Source organism: Salvelinus alpinus, chromosome 17 (genome assembly GCF_045679555.1).
Source record: "Salvelinus alpinus chromosome 17, SLU_Salpinus.1, whole genome shotgun sequence".
NCBI lineage: Eukaryota > Metazoa > Chordata > Actinopteri > Salmoniformes > Salmonidae > Salvelinus > Salvelinus alpinus.
This window is the reverse complement of record NC_092102.1, coordinates 37,409,559-37,431,461: the sequence shown is the minus strand read 5'-3', so window position 1 is coordinate 37,431,461 and position 21,903 is coordinate 37,409,559. Positions and strand designations below refer to the sequence as shown.

Genomic DNA, 21,903 nt, shown 5'->3' with positions numbered 1-21,903 from the left:
TTTTTTTTATTTAACCTTTATTTAACCAGGTAGGCAAATTGAGAACACGTTCTCATTTACAATTGCGACCTGGCCAAGATAAAGCAAAGCAGTTCGACACATACAACAACACATAGTTACACATGGAGTAAAACAACATATAGTCAATAATACAGTGAAAAAAATAAAAAAAATAAGTCTATATACAATGTGAGCAAGTGAGGTGAGGTGTGTGGGGGACTGGGAGAGGAAGCTGTGGGAGACTTTACCCCCCCTACACTATCCCCCCACTGAGACTGTATCACCCCCTACACTATCCCCCCGCTGAGACTGTATCACCCCCCTACACTATCCCCCCACTGAGACTGTATCACCCCCCTACACTATCCCCCCACTGAGACTGTATCACCCCCCTACACTATCCCCCCACTGAGACTGTATCACCCCCTACACTATCCCCCCACTGAGACTGTATCACCCCCCTACACTATCCCCCCACTGAGACTGTATCACCCCCCCTACACTATCCCCCCACTGAGACTGTATCACCCCCCTACACTATCCCCCCACTGAGACTGTATCACCCCCCTACACTATCCCCCCACTGAGACTGTATCACCCCCCTACACTATCCCCCCACTGAGACTGTATCACCCCCCTACACTATCCCCCCACTGAGACTGTATCACTGTCCCCCCCTGAGACTGTATCACCCCCCTACACTATCCCCCCACTGAGACTGTATCACCCCCTACACTATCCCCCCACTGAGGCTGTATCACTGTCCCCCCACTGAGACTGTATCACCCCCCTACACTATCCCCCCACTGAGGCTGTATCACCCCCTACACTATCCCCCCACTGAGGCTGTATCACTGTCCCCCCACTGAGACTGTATCACCCCCTACACTATCCCCCCACTGAGGCTGTATCACCCCCTACACTATCCCCCCACTGAGGCTGTATCACTGTCCCCCCACTGAGACTGTATCACCCCCCTACACTATCCCCCCACTGAGACTGTATCACCCCCCTACACTATCCCCCCACTGAGACTGTATCACCCCCTACACTATCCCCCCACTGAGACTGTATCACCCCCTACACTATCCCCCCACTGAGGCTGTATCACTGTCCCCCCACTGAGACTGTATCACCCCCTACACTATCCCCCCACTGAGGCTGTATCACCCCCTACACTATCCCCCCACTGAGGCTGTATCACTGTCCCCCCACTGAGACTGTATCACCCCCCTACACTATCCCCCCACTGAGACTGTATCACCCCCCTACACTATCCCCCCACTGAGACTGTATCACCCCCTACACTATCCCCCCACTGAGACTGTATCACCCCCTACACTATCCCCCCACTGAGACTGTATCACCCCCCTACACTATCCCCCCACTGAGACTGTATCACCCCCCTACACTATCCCCCCACTGAGACTGTATCACCCCCCTACACTATCCCCCCACTGAGACTGTATCACCCCCTACACTATCCCCCCACTGAGGCTGTATCACTGTCCCCCCACTGAGACTGTATCACCCCCCTACACTATCCCCCCACTGAGACTGTATCACCCCCCTACACTATCCCCCCACTGAGACTGTATCACCCCGTACACTATCCCCCCACTGAGACTGTATAACCCCCCTAAACTATCCCCCCACTGAGACTGTATCACCCCGTACACTATCCCCCCACTGAGACTGTATAACCCCCCTACACTATCCCCCCACTGAGACTGTATAACCCCCCTACACTATCCCCCCACTGAGACTGTATCACCCCCCTACACTATCCCCCCACTGAGACTGTATCACCCCGTACACTATCCCCCCACTGAGACTGTATCACCCCCCTACACTATCCCCCCACTGAGACTGTATAACCCCCCTACACTATCCCCCCACTGAGACTGTATCACCCCCCTACACTATCCCCCCACTGAGACTGTATCACCCCCTACACTATCCCCCCACTGAAACTGTATCACCCCCCTACACTATCCCCCCACTGAGACTGTATCACCCCCCTACACTGTCCCCCCACTGAGACTGTATCACCCCCCTACACTATCCCCCCACTGAGACTGTATCACCCCCCTACACTATCCCCCCACTGAGACTGTATCACCCCCTACACTGTCCCCCCACTGAGACTGTATCACCCCCCTACACTATCCCACCACTGAGACTGTATCACCCCCCTACACTATCCCCCCACTGAGACTGTATCACCCCCCTACACTATCCCCCCACTGAGACTGTATCACCCCCCCCCCCCTCCACTGAGACTGTATCACCCCCCTACACTATCCCCCCACTGAGACTGTATCACCCCCCTACACTATCCCCCCACTGAGACTGTATCACCCCCTACACTATCCCCCCACTGAGACTGTATCACCCCCTACACTATCCCCCCACTGAGACTGTATCACCCCCCTACACTATCCCCCCACTGAGACTGTATCACCCCCCTACACTATCCCCCCACTGAGACTGTATCACCCCCCTACACTATCCCCCCACTGAGACTGTATCACCCCCCCTACACTATCCCCCCACTGAGACTGTATCACCCCCTACACTATCCCCCCACTGAGACTGTATCACCCCCCTACACTATCCCCCCACTGAGACTGTATCACCCCCCTACACTATCCCCCCACTGAGACTGTATCACCCCCCTACACTATCCCCCCACTGAGACTGTATCACCCCCCTACACTATCCCCCCACTGAGACTGTATCACCCCCCCTACACTATCCCCCCACTGAGACTGTATAACCCCCTACACTATCCCCCCACTGAGACTGTATCAGCCCCCTACACTATCCCCCCACTGAGACTGTATCACCCCCTACACTATCCCCCCACTGAGACTGTATCACCCCCCTACACTATCCCCCCACTGAGACTGTATCACCCCCTACACTATCCCCCCACTGAGACTGTATCACCCCCCTACACTATCCCACCACTGAGACTGTATCACCCCCCTACACTATCCCCCCACTGAGACTGTATCACCCCCCTACACTATCCCCCCACTGAGACTGTATCACCCCCCTACACTATCCCCCCACTGAGACTGTATCACCCCCCTACACTATCCCCCCACTGAGACTGTATCACCCCCCTACACTATCCCCCCACTGAGACTGTATCACCCCCCTACACTATCCCCCCACTGAGACTGTATCACCCCCCTACACTATCCCCCCACTGAGACTGTATCACCCCCTACACTATCCCCCCGCTGAGACTGTATCACCCCCCTACACTATCCCCCCACTGAGACTGTATCACCCCCCTACACTATCCCCCCACTGAGACTGTATCACCCCCCTACACTATCCCCCCACTGAGACTGTATCACCCCCTACACTATCCCCCCACTGAGACTGTATCACCCCCCTACACTATCCCCCCACTGAGACTGTATCACCCCCCTACACTATCCCCCCACTGAGACTGTATCACCCCCCTACACTATCCCCCCACTGAGACTGTATCACTGTCCCCCCCTGAGACTGTATCACCCCCCTACACTATCCCCCCACTGAGGCTGTATCACCCCCTACACTATCCCCCCACTGAGGCTGTATCACTGTCCCCCCACTGAGACTGTATCACCCCCCTACACTATCACCCCACTGAGACTGTATCACCCCCCCTACACTATCCCCCCACTGAGACTGTATCACCCCCTACACTATCCCCCCACTGAGACTGTATCACCCCCCTACACTATCCCCCCACTGAGACTGTATCACCCCCTACACTATCCCCCCACTGAGACTGTATCACCCCCCTACACTATCCCACCACTGAGACTGTATCACCCCCCTACACTATCCCCCCACTGAGACTGTATCACCCCCCTACACTATCCCCCCACTGAGACTGTATCACCCCCCTACACTATCCCCCCACTGAGACTGTATCACCCCCCTACACTATCCCCCCACTGAGACTGTATCACCCCCCTACACTATCCCCCCACTGAGACTGTATCACCCCCCTACACTATCCCCCCACTGAGACTGTATCACCCCCCTACACTATCCCCCCACTGAGACTGTATCACCCCCTACACTATCCCCCCGCTGAGACTGTATCACCCCCCTACACTATCCCCCCACTGAGACTGTATCACCCCCCTACACTATCCCCCCACTGAGACTGTATCACCCCCCTACACTATCCCCCCACTGAGACTGTATCACCCCCTACACTATCCCCCCACTGAGACTGTATCACCCCCCTACACGATCCCCCCACTGAGACTGTATCACCCCCCTACACTATCCCCCCACTGAGACTGTATCACCCCCCTACACTATCCCCCCACTGAGACTGTATCACTGTCCCCCCCTGAGACTGTATCACCCCCCTACACTATCCCCCCACTGAGGCTGTATCACCCCCTACACTATCCCCCCACTGAGGCTGTATCACTGTCCCCCCACTGAGACTGTATCACCCCCCTACACTATCACCCCACTGAGACTGTATCACCCCCCCTACACTATCCCCCCACTGAGACTGTATCACCCCCTACACTATCCCCCCACTGAGACTGTATCACCCCCCTACACTATCCCCCCACTGAGACTGTATCACCCCCTACACTATCCCCCCACTGAGACTGTATCACCCCCTACACTATCCCCCCACTGAGACTGTATCACCCCCCTACACTATCCCCCCACTGAGACTGTATCACCCCCCTACACTATCCCCCCACTGAGACTGTATCACCCCCTACACTATCCCCCCACTGAGACTGTATCACCCCCTACACTATCCCCCCACTGAGACTGTATCACCCCCTACACTATCCCCCCACTGAGGCTGTATCACTGTCCCCCCACTGAGACTGTATCACCCCCCTACACTATCCCCCCACTGAGACTGTATCACCCCGTACACTATCCCCCCACTGAGACTGTATAACCCCCCTACACTATCCCCCCACTGAGACTGTATAACCCCCCTACACTATCCCCCCACTGAGACTGTATCACCCCCCTACACTATCCCCCCACTGAGACTGTATCACCCCCCTACACTATCCCCCCACTGAGACTGTATCACCCCCCTACACTATCCCCCCACTGAGACTGTATCACCCCCCTACACTATCCCCCCACTGAGACTGTATCACCCCCCTACACTATCCCCCCACTGAGACTGTATCACCCCCTACACTGTCCCCCCACTGAGACTGTATCACCCCCCTACACTATCCCACCACTGAGACTGTATCACCCCCCTACACTATCCCCCCACTGAGACTGTATCACCCCCCTACACTATCCCCCCACTGAGACTGTATCACCCCCCCCCCTCCACTGAGACTGTATCACCCCCCTACACTATCCCCCCACTGAGACTGTATCACCCCCCTACACTATCCCCCCACTGAGACTGTATCACCCCCCCTACACTATCCCCCCACTGAGACTGTATCACCCCCTACACTATCCCCCCACTGAGACTGTATCACCCCCCTACACTATCCCCCCACTGAGACTGTATCACCCCCCTACACTATCCCCCCACTGAGACTGTATCACCCCCCTACACTATCCCCCCACTGAGACTGTATCACCCCCCTACACTATCCCCCCACTGAGACTGTATCACCCCCCTACACTATCCCCCCACTGAGACTGTATCACCCCCCTACACTATCCCCCCACTGAGACTGTATCACCCCCCTATACTATCCCCCCACAGAGACTCTGTATTTGCTGACTGTTATTTGCTGAGCCCTCCAGACATAGACACTCTAATCAGGGCAATTCAAGCAAATCAAACACACACACACACCATTGATGCAAATCAACCAGTGTCTGGCATCCTGCTGCAAACACCGTTGTGTGTGACCCAGGCTTTATATGCTGTTAATTCCCTGCTACTCTAACGGCTGGCCTGCCTGTGAAAAACCTGGTCTCAGAGCATTTTTTATTATTCTGTATGTAAATCTGAGACTCTATTTAGTATGATATGTTTCGTTTCGTATCATATGTATTAGCTGGCTAATGTTGGCTAACGTTAGCTAGACTAGGGGTTAGGGTTAAATTTGGGATTAAGTTTAGGAGTTAGGTTAAAAGGTTAGGGTTAGGGGAAGGGTTAGATGAAAGGGTTAGGGGAAGTGTTAGCTTAAAGGGTTGAGGTTAGGAGCACGGTTAGCTAACATGCTAAGTAGTTGCAATGTAGCTAAAAAGTAGTAAGTAGTTGAAAAGTTGATAATTAGCTAAAGTTGTCCGTGATGAGATTCAAACTTGCAACCTTTGGGTTGCTAGACGTTCGCATTATATGCCTACCTGTAACGCTCGTCTTCCTCCTCGTCTGAAGAGGAGCAAGGATCGGACCAAAACGCAGCGTGGGTTGATTACATAATCATTTTAATAATAATAACGAAGACGAAAAAAACACTTGAACAAACTACAAAATAATAAACGACGTTAACAGACCTGAACTTGAGAACACATAAAACATGAACGCACGAACAGGTAGGAACAAACGAACGAACGAAACGAAACAGTACCGTGTGGTGAAACAAACACAGACACAGCAACAATCACCCACAAACAAACAGTGAGAACAGCCTACCTTAATATGGTTCTCAATCAGAGGAAACGTAAAACACCTGCCCCTGATTGAGAACCATATCAGGCTACTTGAAAATGAACCCAACATAGAAACACATAACATAGAATGCCCACCCAGCTCACGTCCTGACCAACTAAACAATACTAAACAAAGGAAATAAGGTCAGGAACGTGACAGTACACCCCCCCCCCCCCCCCAAGGTGCGGACTCCGGCCGCAAAACCTGAACCTATAGGGGAGGGTCTGGGTGGGCATCTGTCCACGGTGGCGGCTCTGGTTCTGGACGTGGCCCCCACCCCACCATAGTTAATCCCTGCTTCCGTGGCCTCCTTTTAATGGTGACCCTCCAAATTAACCCCACTGGATTAAGGGGCAGCACCGGACTAAGGGGCAACACCGGACTGAGGGGCAGCTCCGGACTGAGGGGCGGCTCCGGACTGAGTGACGGCTCCGGACTGAGGGGCAGCTCTGGCAGGTCATGGCTGGCTGACGGCTCTGGCAGGTCATGGCTGGCTGACGGCTCTGGCAGGTCATGGCTGGCTGACGGCTCTGGCAGGTCATGGCTGGCTGACGGCTCTGGCAGGTCATGGCTGGCTGGCGGCTCTGGCAGGTCATGGCCGGCTGGCGGCTCCGGCAGGTCATGTCTGGCGGGCGGCTCCGGCGGCTCCTGTCTGGCGGGCGGCTCCGGCGGCTCCTGTCTGGCTGACGGCTCCGGCGGCTCCTGTCTGGCTGACGGCTCCGGCGGCTCCTGTCTGGCTGACGGCTCCGGCGGCTCCTGTCTGGCTGACGGCTCCGGCGGCTCCTGTCTGGCTGACGGCTCCGGCGGCTCCTGTCTGACGGACGGCTCTGGCGGCTCCTGTCTGACGGACGGCTCTGGCGGCTCCTGTCTGACGGACGGCTCTGGCGGCTCAGGACAGACGGGCGGCTTTGAAGGCTCAGGACAGACGGGCGGCTTTGAAGGCTCAGGACAGATGGGCGGCTTTGAAGGCTCAGGACAGACGGGCGGCTTTGAAGGCTCAGGACAGACGGGCGGCTTTGAAGGCTCAGGACAGACGGGCGGCTTTGAAGGCTCAGGACAGACGGACGGCTTTGAAGGCTCAGGACAGACGGGCGGCTCAGACGGCGTTGGGCAGACGGACAGCTCAGACAGCGCTGGGCAGACGGACAGTGCAGACGGCGCTGGGCAGATCGCAGACTCTGGCCGGCTGAGGCGCACAGTAGGCCTAGTGCGTGGTGCCGGAACTGGTGGTACCGGGCTAAGGACACGCACCTTAAGGCTAGTGCGGGGAGCAGCAACAGGGCGCACAGGGCTCTGGAGACGCACAGGAGGCTTGGTGCGTGGTGCCGGAACTGGTGGTACCGGGCTGGAGACACGCACCACAGGGCGAGTGCGTGGAGGAGGAACAGGGCTCTGGAGACGCACTGGAAGCCTGGTGCGTGGTGTAGGCACTGGTGGTACTGGGCTGGGGCGGGGAGGTGGCGCCGGATAAACCGGACCGTGCAGGCGTACTGGCTCCCTTGAGCACCGAGCCTGCCCAACCTTACCTGGTTGAATGCTCCCCGTAGCCTGACCAGTGCGGGTAGGTGGAATAACCCGCACTGGGCTGTGTTGGCGAACCGGGGACACCATGCGTAAGGCTGGTGCCATGTATGCCGGCCCGAGGAGACGCACTGGAGACCAGACGCGTTGAGCCGGCTTCATGGCACCTGGCTCAATGCTCAATCTAGCCCGGCCGATACGTGGAGCTGGAATGTACCGCACCGGGCTATGCACACGTACAGGAGACACCGTGCGCTTTACCGCATAACACGGTGTCTGCCCGTACTCTCGCTCTCCACGGTAAGCTCGGGGAGTTGGCGCAGGTCCCCTACCTGACTTCGCCACACTCCCTTGTAGCCCACACCCCCCCCCCCCTAAGAAATGTTTGGGCTTGACTCTCGGGCTTCCTACCGCGTCGTCGTGCTGCCTCCATTTGCCGGTATCCCTCCTCACACTGCTCCAGAGAATCCCAGGCGGGCTCTGGCATTCTCTCTGGGTCGATCGCCCACCTGTCGATCTCCTCCCACGTAGTGTAATCCAGACTCTGCTCCCATGTCCATTCCTCCTTGCGCTGCTCCTGCTGCCGCTGCCTGTTACCACGCTGCTTGGTCCTTGGTTGGTGGGTAATTCTGTAAAGCTCGTCTTCCTCCTCGTCTGAAGAGGAGCAAGGATCGGACCAAAACGCAGCGTGGGTTGAATACATAATCATTTTAATAATAATAACGAAGACGAAAAAAACACTTGAACAAACTACAAAATAATAAACGACATTAACAGACCTGAACTTGAGAACACATAAAACATGAACGCACGAACAGGTAGGAACAAACGAACGAACGAAACGAAACAGTACCGTGTGGTGAAACAAACACAGACACAGCAACAATCACCCACAAACAAACAGTGAGAACAGCCTACCTTAATATGGTTCTCAATCAGAGGAAACGTAAAACACCTGCCCCTGATTGAGAACCATATCAGGCTAGTTGACAATGAACCCAACATAGAAACACATAACATAGAATGCCCACCCAGCTCACATCCTGACCAACTAAACAATACTAAACAAAGGAAATAAGGTCAGGAACGTGACACTACCCACCCGACCAACCACCCTACATTCGTTTTTACCTTAAGTAACCATCTGTCTTATGTAACCATCTGCAACATTTATTTTAGTGTCCCGGATTTACATTTACTATGTTACATCTAGTCTGAGACCAGACTGCTGTGAGAGGTAATTAGCCACTTCAGACATAGAAAGAAGGTAGGATGGGACTCATATGTTGAGTCCCATGTTGTTTTGTAGTAATGGTTTCTGAGGTGTGAGTTTACAGTAGGACTAGTTACAGTAGTCATATGACCCTTATAAAATCGTCAACATAACAAACAGTTGGTCAAACCGCTGCCTGCAAACAGTGCACACCAGTAGTGAACCCCATCCTGTGGCCCCATCACGCACACGCACAGTCAGTCAGTCAGTCAGTCAGTCACTCACTCACTCACTCACTCACTCACTCACTCACTCACTCACTCACTCACTCACTCACTCACTCACTCACTCACTCACTCACTCACTCACTCACCGGTTGCACAGTGTGTGTTTTGAGGGCATTTTGCCCGATGCTGGTTTAATTGGCATGGCAGGATGCCAGTCATTGGGATAGAGTCTGTCTGTCTCTCTGTCTGAGTCCCAGTGTGTGTGTTTCTCAGAAAAGATCACAGCCATCTGCCAACAATGCAGCATATTATCATATTGACAGGCTGCTGAGGCCAGAAATAGTCTTACTGGCTTGGTTATCTAGTTACCAGCTTGTTTAGGTGCATGGTGTCTTCAAGTGGGCTCCCGAGTGGAACAGCGGTCTAAGGCACTGCATCTCAGTGCAAGATGCGTCACTACAGTCCCTGGTTTGAATCCTGGCTGAATCACATCCGGACGTGATTGGGAGTCCCATAAGGCGGGCCATAATTGGCCCAGCGTTGTCCGGGGTAGGCCATCATCGTAAATAAGAATTTGTTCTTTACTGACTTGCCTAGTTAAATAAAGGTTACATTTTAAAAAGTGTTTGTTTTCTGAGGAAATGTCACTGGACATGAAGCTAATTTGTGTACAGAACAACACATTCTGTAGAGGAATAGAGATAAGAGTTTGAGGAATAAAGATGAGAAATTTAGAGATTTTTTTTGATTAAGTGGGTTAACTCTCTCTGTGTTCTAACTCTGTGTGTTCTAACTCTGTGTGTTCTAACTCTGTGTGTGTTCAAACTCTGTGTGTTCTAACTCTGTGTGTGTACAAACTCTCTGTGTGTGTTCAAACTCTCTGTGTGTGTTCTGACTCTGTGTTCTGACTCTGTGTGTGTTCTAACTCTGTGTGTGTTCTAATCCTCTGTGTGTTCTTATTCTCTGTGTGTTCTAATCATCTGTGTGTTCTTATTCTCTGTGTGTTCTAATCATCTGTGTGTTCTAACTCTTGTGTATGTTCTAATTATCTGTTCTAACTCTGTGTGTTCCAACTCTGTGTCTGTTCTAATTATCTGTGTGTTCTAACCCTCTGTGCGTTCTAACCTTCTGTGCGTTCTAACTCTGTGCGTTCTAACTCTGTGCGCGTTCTAACTCTGTGCGCATTCTAACACTGTGCTCGTTCTAACTTTTTGTGCTTTCGAACTCTCTGTGTGTTCTAATGCTCTTTGTGTTCTAACTTTGTGTGTTCTAACTCTGTGTGTTCTAACTCTGTGTGTTCTAACTCTCTTTGTGTGTTTTAACTCTCTCTGTATGTTCTAACAAACTCTCTGTGTGTGTTCAAACTCTCTGTGTGTTATATCTCTCTGTGTGTTCAAACTCTCTGTGTGTGTTCTAATTATATGGGTTCTAACTCTTTGTGTGTTCTAACCCTCTGTGTGTGTTCTAATCCTCTGTGTGTTCTTATTCTCTGTGTGTTCTAATCATCTGTGTGTTCTAACACTTGTGTATGTTCTAATTATCTGTTCTAACTCTGTGTGTTCCAACTCTGTGTGTGTTCTAATTATCTGTGTGTTCTAACCCTCTGTGTGTTCTAACCCTCTGTGTGTTCTAACCACTTGTGCGTGTTCTGACTCTGTGTGTGTTCTAATTATTTCTGTGTGTTCTAATTGTGTGTGTTCTAACGCTCTCTGTGTGTTCTAACGCTCTGTGTGTGTTCTAACGCTCTGTGTGTGTTCTAACGCTCTGTGTGTGTTCTAACGCTCTGTGTGTATTCTATCCCGCTGTGTGTGTTCTAACCCTCTGTGTGTGTTCTAACCCTCTGTGTGTGTGTGTTCTAATTATCTGTGTTCTAACTCTCTCTGTGTTCTAACACTGTGTGTGTTCTGACTCTGTGTGTTCTAATTCTCTGTGTGTTCTAGTTGTGTGTGTTCTAACGCTCTGTGTGTTTGTTCTAACCCTCTGTGTGTGTTCTAATTCTCTGGGTTCTAACTCTCTGTGTTCTGACTCTGTGTGTGTTCTAATTATTTCTGTGTGTTCTAATTGTGTGTGTTCTAACGCTCTGTGTGTGTTCTAACGCTCTGTGTGTGTTCTAACGCTCTGTGTGTGTTCTAACGCTCTGTGTGTGTTCTAATTATTTCTGTGTGTTCTAATTGTGTGTGTTCTAACGCTCTGTGTGTGTTCTAACGCTCTGTGTGTGTTCTAACGCTCTGTGTGTATTCTAACGCTCTGTGTGTGTTCTAACCCTCTGTGTGTGTTCTAACGCTCTGTGTGTGTTCTAACGCTCTGTGTGTGTTCTAATGCTCTGTGTGTGTTCTATCCCTCTGTGTGTGTGTGTTCTAATTATCTGTGTTCTAACTCTCTGTGTTCTAACACTGTGTGTGTTCTGACTCTGTGTGTTCTAATTCTCTGTGTGTTCTGACTCTGTGTGTGTTCTGACTGTGTGTGTTTTTTAATTATTTCTGTGTGTTCTAGTTGTGTGTGTTCTAACGCTCTGTGTGTGTGTTCTAACCCTCTGTGTGTGTTCTAATTATTTCTGTGTGTTGTAATTGTGTGTGTTCTAACGCTTTGTGTGTGTTCTAACCCTCTGTGTGTGTTCTAACCCTCTGTGTGTGTTCTAATTATCTGGGTTCTAACTCTCTGTGTTCTAATGCTCTGTGTGTTCTAATTCTCTGTGTGTTCTGACTCTGTGTGTGTTCTGACTCTGTGTGTGTTCTGACTCTGTGTGTTCTAATTCTCTGTGTGTGTTCTGACTGTGTTTGTTCTGACTCTGTGTGTGTTCTGACTCTGTGTGTTCTAATTCTCTGTGTGTTCTAACACTGTGTGTGTTCTGACTCTGTGTGCGTTCTGACTCTGTATGCATTCTAACTCTGTGTGCGTTCTAACTCTGTGTGCGTTCTAACTCTGTGTGCGTTCTGACCCTCTGTGCGTTCTGACCCTCTGTGCGTTCTAACTCTGTGTGCGTTCTGACCCTCTGTGCGTTCTGACCCTCTGTGCATTCTGACCCTCTGTGCGTTCTAACTCTGTGCGCGTTCTAACTCTGTGCGCGTTCCAACTCTGCGCGTCCTAACCCTCTGCGCGCCTTCTAACCCTCTGCGTGCGTTCTAACCCTCTGCGTGCGTTCTAACCCTCTGCGCGTTCTAACCGTCTGTGCGCGTTCTAACTCTGTGCGCGTTCTTACTCTGTGCACGTTCTATCTTTTTGTGCTTTCGAACTGTCTTTGTGTTCTAACGCTCTGTGTCTTCTAACGCTCGTTGTGTTCTAACGCTCTGTGTGTGTTCTAACGCTCTGTGTGTATTCTAACGCTCTGTGTGTGTTCTAACCCTCTGTGTGTGTTCTAACGCTCTGTGTGTGTTCTAACGCTCTGTGTGTGTTCTAATGCTCTGTGTGTGTTCTATCCCTCTGTGTGTGTGTGTTCTAATTATCTGTGTTCTAACTCTCTGTGTTCTAACACTGTGTGTGTTCTGACTCTGTGTGTTCTAATTCTCTGTGTGTTCTGACTCTGTGTGTGTTCTGACTGTGTGTGTTTTTTAATTATTTCTGTGTGTTCTAGTTGTGTGTGTTCTAACGCTCTGTGTGTGTGTTCTAACCCTCTGTGTGTGTTCTAATTATTTCTGTGTGTTGTAATTGTGTGTGTTCTAACGCTTTGTGTGTGTTCTAACCCTCTGTGTGTGTTCTAACCCTCTGTGTGTGTTCTAATTATCTGGGTTCTAACTCTCTGTGTTCTAATGCTCTGTGTGTTCTAATTCTCTGTGTGTTCTGACTCTGTGTGTGTTCTGACTCTGTGTGTGTTCTGACTCTGTGTGTTCTAATTCTCTGTGTGTGTTCTGACTGTGTTTGTTCTGACTCTGTGTGTGTTCTGACTCTGTGTGTTCTAATTCTCTGTGTGTTCTAACACTGTGTGTGTTCTGACTCTGTGTGCGTTCTGACTCTGTATGCATTCTAACTCTGTGTGCGTTCTAACTCTGTGTGCGTTCTAACTCTGTGTGCGTTCTGACCCTCTGTGCGTTCTAACCCTCTGTGCGTTCTAACTCTGTGTGCGTTCTGACCCTCTGTGCGTTCTGACCCTCTGTGCATTCTGACCCTCTGTGCGTTCTAACTCTGTGCGCGTTCTAACTCTGTGCGCGTTCCAACTCTGCGCGTCCTAACCCTCTGCGCGCCTTCTAACCCTCTGCGTGCGTTCTAACCCTCTGCGTGCGTTCTAACCCTCTGCGCGTTCTAACCGTCTGTGCGCGTTCTAACTCTGTGCGCGTTCTTACTCTGTGCACGTTCTATCTTTTTGTGCTTTCGAACTGTCTTTGTGTTCTAACGCTCTGTGTCTTCTAACGCTCGTTGTGTTCTAACGCTCTGTGTGTTCTAACTCAGTGTGCGTTCTGACCCTCTGAGCGTTCTAACTCTGTGCGCGTTCTAACGCTCTGCGCGTTCTGATCCTCTGTGCGTTCTAAACCTCTGTGCGTTCTAAACCTCTGTGCGTTCTAACCCTCTGTGCGCGATCTAACTCTGTGCACAGTCTAACTGTTTGTGCTTTCGAACTCTCTGTGTGTTCTAACGCTGTGTGCGTTCTAACGCTGTGCGCGTTCTAACTCTGTGAGCTTTCTAACTGTGTGCATTCTAACGCTGTGTGCGTTCTAACGCTGTGTGCGTTCTAACGCTGTGTGCGTTCTAACGCTGTGCGCGTTCTAACTGTGTGCATTCTAATGCTGTGCGCGTTCTAACTCTGTGTGCGTTCTAACTCTGTGCGCTTTCTAACTCTGTGCGCGTTCTAACGCTGTGCGCTTTCTAACGCTGTGCGCGTTCTAACTCTGTGCGCGTTCTAACGCTGTGCGCGTTCTAATGCAGTGCGCGTTCTAACTCTGTGCGCGTTCTAACGCTGTGCGCTTTCTAACGCTGTGCGCGTTCTAACGCTGTGCACGTTTTAATGCTGTGCGCGTTCTAACTCTGCGCGTTCCAACTCTGTATGTGTGTTCTAACTCTGTGCGCGTTCTAACTCTCTGTGTGTTCTAACTCTGTGCGCGTTCTAACTATCTGTGTGTTCTAACTCTCTGTGTGTTCTAACTCTGTGCGCGTTCTAACTATCTGCGTGTTCTAACTCTCTGTGTGTTCTAACTCTGTGTGCGTTCTAACTATCTGTGTGTTCTAACGCTCTGTGTGTGTGTGTGTGTGTTTGTGTGTTCGCAGCTCCTGGGCTTCGTGTATGCCTGTTACGTCGTCAGCGCCATCACTGAAGAGGAAGACAGCTGTGAGTACTACCTCTTAACTTGACACCCACACTCTCTCAATTCAGTTTCAATTGAAGGGCTTTATTGGCATGGGAAACATATGTTAACATTGCCAAAGCAAGTGAAGTAGATAGTAAACAAAAGTGAAATATACAATAAAAATTAACAGTAAACACTACACTCACAGAAGTCCCAGAAAAATAAAGACATTTCAAATGTCATATGTCTATATACAGTGTTGTAACGATGTGCAAATGGTTATAGTACAAAAGGGAAAATAAATCAACATAAATATGGGTTGTATTTACAATGGTGTCTGTTCTTCACTGGTTGCCCTTTTCTTGTGGCAACAGGTCACAAATCTTGCTGCTGTGATGGCACACCTTGGTATTTCACCCAGTAGATATGGGAGTTTATCAAAATTGGGTTTGTTTTCAAATTCTTTGTGGATCTGTGTAATCTGAGAGAAATATGTGTCTCTAATATGGTTATACATTTGGCAGGGGGTTAGGAATTGCAGCTCAGTTTCCACCTCATTTTTTGGGCAGTGTGCACATAGCCTGTCTTCTCTTGAGAGCCAGGTCTGCCTACGGCAGCCTCTCTCAATAGCAAGGCTATGCTCACTGAGTCTGTACATAGTCAAAGCTTTCCTTAAATTTGGGTCAATCACAGTGGTCAGGTATTCTGCCACTGTGTACTCTCTGTTTAGGGCCAAATAGCGTTCTAGTTTGCTCTGTTTATTTTTGTTAATTCTTTCCAATGTATCAAGTAATTATCTTTTTGTTTTCTCATGATTTGTTTGTGTCTAATTGTGTTGTTGTCCTGGGGCTCTGTGGGGTGTGTTTGTGTTTGTGAACAGACCCCCAGGACCAACTTGCTTCGGGGACTCTTCTCCAGGTTCATCTCTCTGTAGGTGATCGCTTTGTTATGGAAGGTTTGGGAATCGCTTCCTTTTAGGTGGTTGTAGTATTTAACGACTCTTATCTGGATTTTGATAATTAGTGGGTATCGGCCTATTTCTGCTCTGCATGCATTATTTGATGTTTTACGTTGTACACTGAGGATATTTTTGTAGAATTCTGCATACAGTCTCAATTTGGTGTTTGTCCCATTTAGTGAATTCTTGGTTGGTGAGCTGACCCCAGACCTCACAATCATAAAGGGCAATGGGTTCTATAACTAATTCAAGTATTTTTGGTATGTCTAATTGGTATGTCAAATTTTATGTTCCTTTTGATGGCATAGAAGGCCCTTCTTGCCTTGTCTCTCAGCTCGTTCACAGCTTTGGGGAAGTTACCTGTGGCACTGATGTTTAGGCTGAAGTATGTATCGTTTTTTGTGTCCTCTAGGGCAACGGTGTCTAGATGGAATTTGTATTTCTGGTTCTGGTGACTGGACCTTTTTTGGAACACCAATATTTTTGTCTTACTGAGATTTACTGTTAGGGCCCAGGTCTGTCAGAATCTGTGCTGCTGTAGGCCCTCCTTGGTTGGTGACAGAAGCACCAGATCATCAGCAAACAGTAGACATTTGACTTCAGATTCTAGTAGGGTGAGTCCGGGTGCAGCAGACTGTTCTAGTGCCTTCGCCAATTCGTTGATATATATGTTGAAGTGGGTGGGGCTTAAACTGCATCCCTTAAGCTGCGTTCCTCTCACCTCACGGCCCTGTGGAAAGAAATGTGTGTTTTTTTCACACTTGTTGTTTGTGTACATGGATTTTATAATGTCGTATGTTTTTCCCCCAACACCACTTTCCATCAATTTGTATAGCAGACCTTCATGCCAAATTGAGTCAAAAGCTTTTTTGAAATCAACAAAGCATGAGAAGACTTTGCCTTTGGTTTGGTTTGTTTGTTTGTCAACTGGGTGTGCAGGGTGAATACGTGGTCTGTCGTACAATAATTTGTTAAAAAGACAATTTGACATTTGCTCAGTACATTGTTAATCTGTTAATGATAATGCAGAGGACTTTCCCAAGGTTGCTGTGTTGATGCGTATCCCATGGTAGTTATTGGGGTCAAATGTGTCTCCACTTTTGTGGATTGGGGTGATCAGTCCTTGGTTCCAAATATTGGGGAAGATGCCAGAGCTAAGGATGATGCACACACACACACACACACACACACACACACACACACACACACACACACACACACACACACACACACACACACACACACACACACACACACACACACACACACACTAAATGAACCACAACATGGCAAGACGGGAGATTTTTTAATTTTAATTTAACCTTTATTTAACTAGGCAAGTCAGTTAAGAACAAATTCTTATTTACAATGACGGCCTACCCCAGCCAAACCTGGACGACGCTGGGCCAATTGTGTGCCGCCCTATGGGACTCCCAATCACAGCCGGATGTGGAGATGAGGAATAGGAGATGAGAGGGGGGCCTGTAGCTAATTAAAACTTCCCTCAATCCCTCCTCCACCTTGTCTGCCCCTCCCTTCCTCCCCTACCAGCTGTTCTCAGTCACTCTGTCTCCCCATCCAACCATTTCATTCTCTCCCTCACACCCTAGACCCAATTTTCTTTCCCTGTAGTGTCCTCACATTTTCATCGGCTCTTCTCCCCAGCTGTCAGTTCTCATGGTGGTAGTCGGGGGTTGGTAGTGTGAAAAACAGTGTGTTTTTGTCATCTGCAGACCAGTTCTGCTCCCACCCACCACTGCAATGTATCCATATTTTCTAGAAGTGCCTACATATATATATATATACTGATCAAAAATCTAAACACTATATATATATTTTATGAACAAAAATAAAAACTATATATATATATATATATATATATATATATATATATATATATATATATATATATATATATATATATATATATATATATATATACACACAGTTGAAGTCAGGAGTTTACATACACCTTAGCCAAATACATTTAAACTCAGTTTTTCACAATTCCTGACATTTAATCCTAGTAAAAATTCCCTGTCTTAGGTCAGTTGGGATCACCACTTTATTTTAAGAATGTGAAATGTCAGAATAATAGTAGAGAGAATGATTAATTTCAGCTTTTATTTCTTTCATCACATTCCCAGTGGGTCAGAAAATTACATACACTCAATTAGTATTTGGTAGCATTGCCTTTAAATTGTTTAACTTGGGTCAAACATTTCAGGTAGCCTTCCACAAGCTTCCCACAATAAGTTGGGTGAATTTGGCCCATTCATCCTGACAGAGCTGGTGTAACTGAGTCAGGTTTGTAGGCCTCCTTGCTCGCACACACTTTTTCAGTTCTGCCCATAATTTTTCTATGGGATTCAGGTCAGGGCTTTGTGATGGCCACTCCAATACCTTGACTTCTTGTCCTTAAGCCATTTTGCCACAACTTTGGAATTATGCTTGGGGTCATTGTCCATTTGGAAGACCCATTTGTGACCAAGCTTTAACTTCCTGACTGATGTCTTGAGATGTTGCTTCAATATATCCACATAATTTTCCAGCAAAGCACCCCCACAACATGATGCTGCCACCCCTGTGCTTCACGTTGGGATGGTGTTCTTCGGCGTGCAAGCCTCCCGCTTTTTCCTCCAAACATAACGATGGTCATTATGGCCAAATAGTTATATTTTTGTTTCATCAGACCAGAGGACATTTCTCCAAAAAGTACGGTCTTCGTCCCCATGTGCAGTTGCAAACCGTAGTCTGGCTTTTTTATGGCAGTTTGGAGCAGTGGCTTCTTCCTTGCTGAGCGGCCTTTCAGGTTATGTCGATATAGGACTCGTTTTACTGTGGATATAGATACTTTTGTACCTGTTTCCTCCAGCATCTTCACAAGGTCCTTTGCTGTTGTTCTGGGATTGATTTGCACTTTTCGCACCAAAGTGTGTTCATCTCTAAGAGACAGAACGCATCTCCTTCCTGAGCGGTATGATGGCTGCGTGGCCCCATGGTGTTTATACTTGCGTACTATTGTTTGTACAGATGAACGTGGTACCTTCAGGCGTTTGGAAATTGCTCCCAAGGATGAACCAGACTTGTGGAGGTCTACAATTTGTTTTCTGAGGTCTTGGATGACTTCTTTTGATTTTCCCATGATGTCAAGCAAGGAGGCACTGAGTTTGAAGGTAGGCCTTGAAATACATCCACAGGTACTCAAATGATGTCAATTAGCCTATCAGTATATATATATACTGAGCAAAAATATAAACACAGCATGCAACATTTTCAAAGATTTTACTGAGTTACAGTTCATAGATGGAAATCAGTCAATTGAAATAAAAATCTTAGGCCCTAATCAATGGATATCACATGACTGGACACAGGTGCAGCCATGGTTGGCTCCCCCACCCACTGGGGAGCCAGGCCCAGCCAATCAGAATGAGTTTTTCTTCCCTCAAAGGGCTTTATTACAGACAGAAATACTCCTCAGCAGAACCCTCCCGCTCGTCAGATGATTCCACAGGGGAAGAAGACCGATGTGGAGGTTCTGGGCTGGCGTGGTTACACATGGTCTGCAGTTGTTAGGCCGGTTGGATGTACGGCCAAATTATCTAAAACAACATTGGTAGGCTTATGGTTGAGAAATTAACATTAAATTATCTGGCAACAGCTCTGTTGGAAATTCCTGCAGTCAGCATGCCAATTGCACGCTTCCTCAACTCTGTGGCATTGTGTTGTGTAACAAAACTGCACATTTTAGAATGGCCTTTTATTGTCCACAGCACAAGGTGCACCTGTGTATAGATCATGCTGTTTAATCAGCTTCTTGATATGCCACACCTTTCAGGTGGATGGATTATCTTGGCAAATGAGAAATGCTTACTAACAGGGATGTAAACAAATGTGTCCACAACATTTGAGAGAAATAAGCTTTTTGTGCATATGGAAAATGTCTGGGATGTTTTATTTCAGCTCATGAAGCATGTTACGTTTTATATTTTTGTTCAGTATAGTTGGCTCATACAGGGGGGGTTGAAGGGAGACATTTAGACACAGGAAATTGGTGAAGGGTGTGGAGAAAAAGGGAAAGATGAAAGAGAAGAGGTAGAGGGGGAGTGAGAACAGGTAGAGAGAGAGGGAGTGAGAAGAGGTAGAGAGAGAGGGAGTGAGAAGAGGTAGAGAGAGAGGGAGTGAGAAGAGGTAGAGAGAGAGGGAGTGAGAAGAGGTAGAGAGAAAGGGAGTGAGAAGAGAGGGAGTGAGAAGAGGTAGAGGTAGGGAGTGAGAAGAGGTAGAGGTAGGGAGTGAGAAGAGGTAGAGGTAGGGAGTGAGAAGAGGTAGAGGTAGGGAGGGAGGGAGAAGAGGTAGAGGGAGGGAGGCAGGGAGAAGAGGAGGTAGAGGTAGGGAGGGAGGGAGAAGAGGTAGAGGTAGAGGTAGGGAGGGAGGGAGAAGAGGTAGGGAAGCAGAAGAGGTAGGGAGAGAGAAGAGGTAGAGGTAGGGAGTGAGAAGAGGTAGGGAGTGAGAAGAGGTAGAGGTAGGGAGTGAGAAGAGGTAGGGAGTGAGGGAGAAGAGGAGGTAGAGGTATGGAGTGAGGGAGAAGAGGTAGGGAGTGAGGGAGAAGAGGTAGAGGTAGGGAGGGAGAAGAGGTAGAGGTAGGGAGAGAGAAGAGGTAGGGAGGGAGGGAGAAGAGGAGGTAGAGGTAGGGAGGGAGGGAGAAGAGGTAGAGGTAGGGAGTGAGGGAGAAGAGGTAGGGAGAGAGGGAGAAGAGGAGGTAGAGGTAGGGAGTGAGGGAGAAGAGGAGGTAGAGGTAGGGAGTGAGGGAGAAGAGGTAGGGAGTGAGGGAGAAGAGGTAGAGGGGGGAGGGAGAAGAGGTAGAGTGAGGGAGGGAAAAGAGGTGGTAGAAGTAGGGAGGGAGGGAGAAGAGGTAGGGAGGGAGGGAGAAGAGGTAGGGAGGGAGGGAGAAGAGGTAGGGAGAGAGAAGAGGTAGAGGTAGGGAGAGAGAAGAGGTAGAGGTAGGGAGGGAGAAGAGGTAGAGGTAGGGAGGGAGAAGAGGTAGAGGTAGGGAGGGAGAAGAGGTAGAGGTAGGGAGTGAGAAGAGGTAGAGGTAGGGAGTGAGAAGAGGTAGAGGGAGGGAGGGAGGGAGGGAGGGAGGGAGGGAGGGAGGGAGGGAGGGAGGGAGGGAGGGAGAAGAGGTAGAGGGAGGGAGGCAGGGAGGGAGAGAGGGGAGCTAGAGGGAGGGAGGGAGGGAGGGAGGGAGGGAGGGAGGGAGGGAGAAGAGCTAGAGGTAGGGAGGGAGAAGAGGTGGAGGGAGGGAGGGAGAAGAGGTGGAGGGAGGGAGGGAGAAGAGGTGGAGGGAGGGAGAAGAGGTGGAGGGAGGGAGAAGAGGGTAGAGAGAGTGAGAAGAGGTAGAGAGAGGGAGAGGGAGTGAGAGAGAAGAGGCAGAGAGAAAGGGAGAGAGAAGAGGCAGAGAGAAAGGGAGGGAGAAGAGGTAAAGAGAGAGGAAGGGAGAAGGGGTAGAGAGAGAGAGAGGGAGGGAGAAGAGGTAGAGAGAGAGAGAGGGAGGGAGAAGCGGTGGAGAGAGAGAGAGGGAGGGAGAAGAGGTAGAGAGAGAGGGAGGGAGAAGAGGTAGAGAGAGAGAGAGGGAGAAGAGGTAGAGAGAGAGAGAGGCACACATCTGAAGAACAGCTCATGGTTGCAGTGACCTCATAGCCTCGAGGTCAGAGGTCACATCGAGGGTTAACCAATCAGGTGGCAGAAAACATTTAAGTGTGGTGACAGTGGTTAATAGAATGCACATTTCCAACGGTTGTACACACAAGTTTAGTGAGTGAAAAGACATTTTGAAAGAAAGAGTGTGTGTGTTTGGGGCGGTTGGTGTGGAAGTACAATCAACTCTTCTTTGGTGGAGGTCACATACCAGAGATTCAGTGGCTGTGAATGTTTAGTGTCGCCCCTAACTTGCCCGGCTCTGGGCGGTACTATCTCATAATCAATCACTCCTAAGTAATCCCCAGAGGGAAATACCATTCTGGTGGGGGGAGTCAACTTCAAAATAAGTAATTGACATTTCCCTCACAGTGGTTTCCCTTTTGGCTTTGTTTTTTGTGACCTCACGGCCCATCCATCCTTTGTGTGGACAGTTGGCA

General features: G+C 49.4%; 1 protein-coding gene and 1 long non-coding RNA gene across 5 annotated transcripts in view; one reads left to right on the top strand and one right to left on the bottom strand.

The window, feature by feature from the left end:
- LOC139542905 (sodium/potassium-transporting ATPase subunit beta-1-interacting protein 4-like) overlaps positions 1 to 21,903 on the top strand; it is a 130,892-nt gene that overhangs the window by 97,941 nt on the left and 11,048 nt on the right. For all 3 annotated transcript variants that reach the window (XM_071348876.1, XM_071348874.1, XM_071348875.1), the window contains exon 5: positions 14,792 to 14,852. In XM_071348876.1, the coding sequence (XP_071204977.1) occupies positions 14,792 to 14,852 (61 nt within the window). The remainder of the gene's footprint in view (positions 1 to 14,791; positions 14,853 to 21,903) is intronic.
- LOC139542906 (uncharacterized) overlaps positions 14,825 to 21,903 on the bottom strand; it is a 13,372-nt gene continuing 6,293 nt past the window's right edge. Inside the window, exon 4 of one of the 2 annotated variants that reach the window (XR_011668567.1) lies at positions 14,825 to 16,499. This is a non-coding gene — a long non-coding RNA (uncharacterized lncRNA). Of the gene's footprint in view, positions 16,500 to 17,885; positions 19,372 to 21,903 lie in introns of those variants that run through there. The other variant, XR_011668568.1, reaches the window with a different exon arrangement.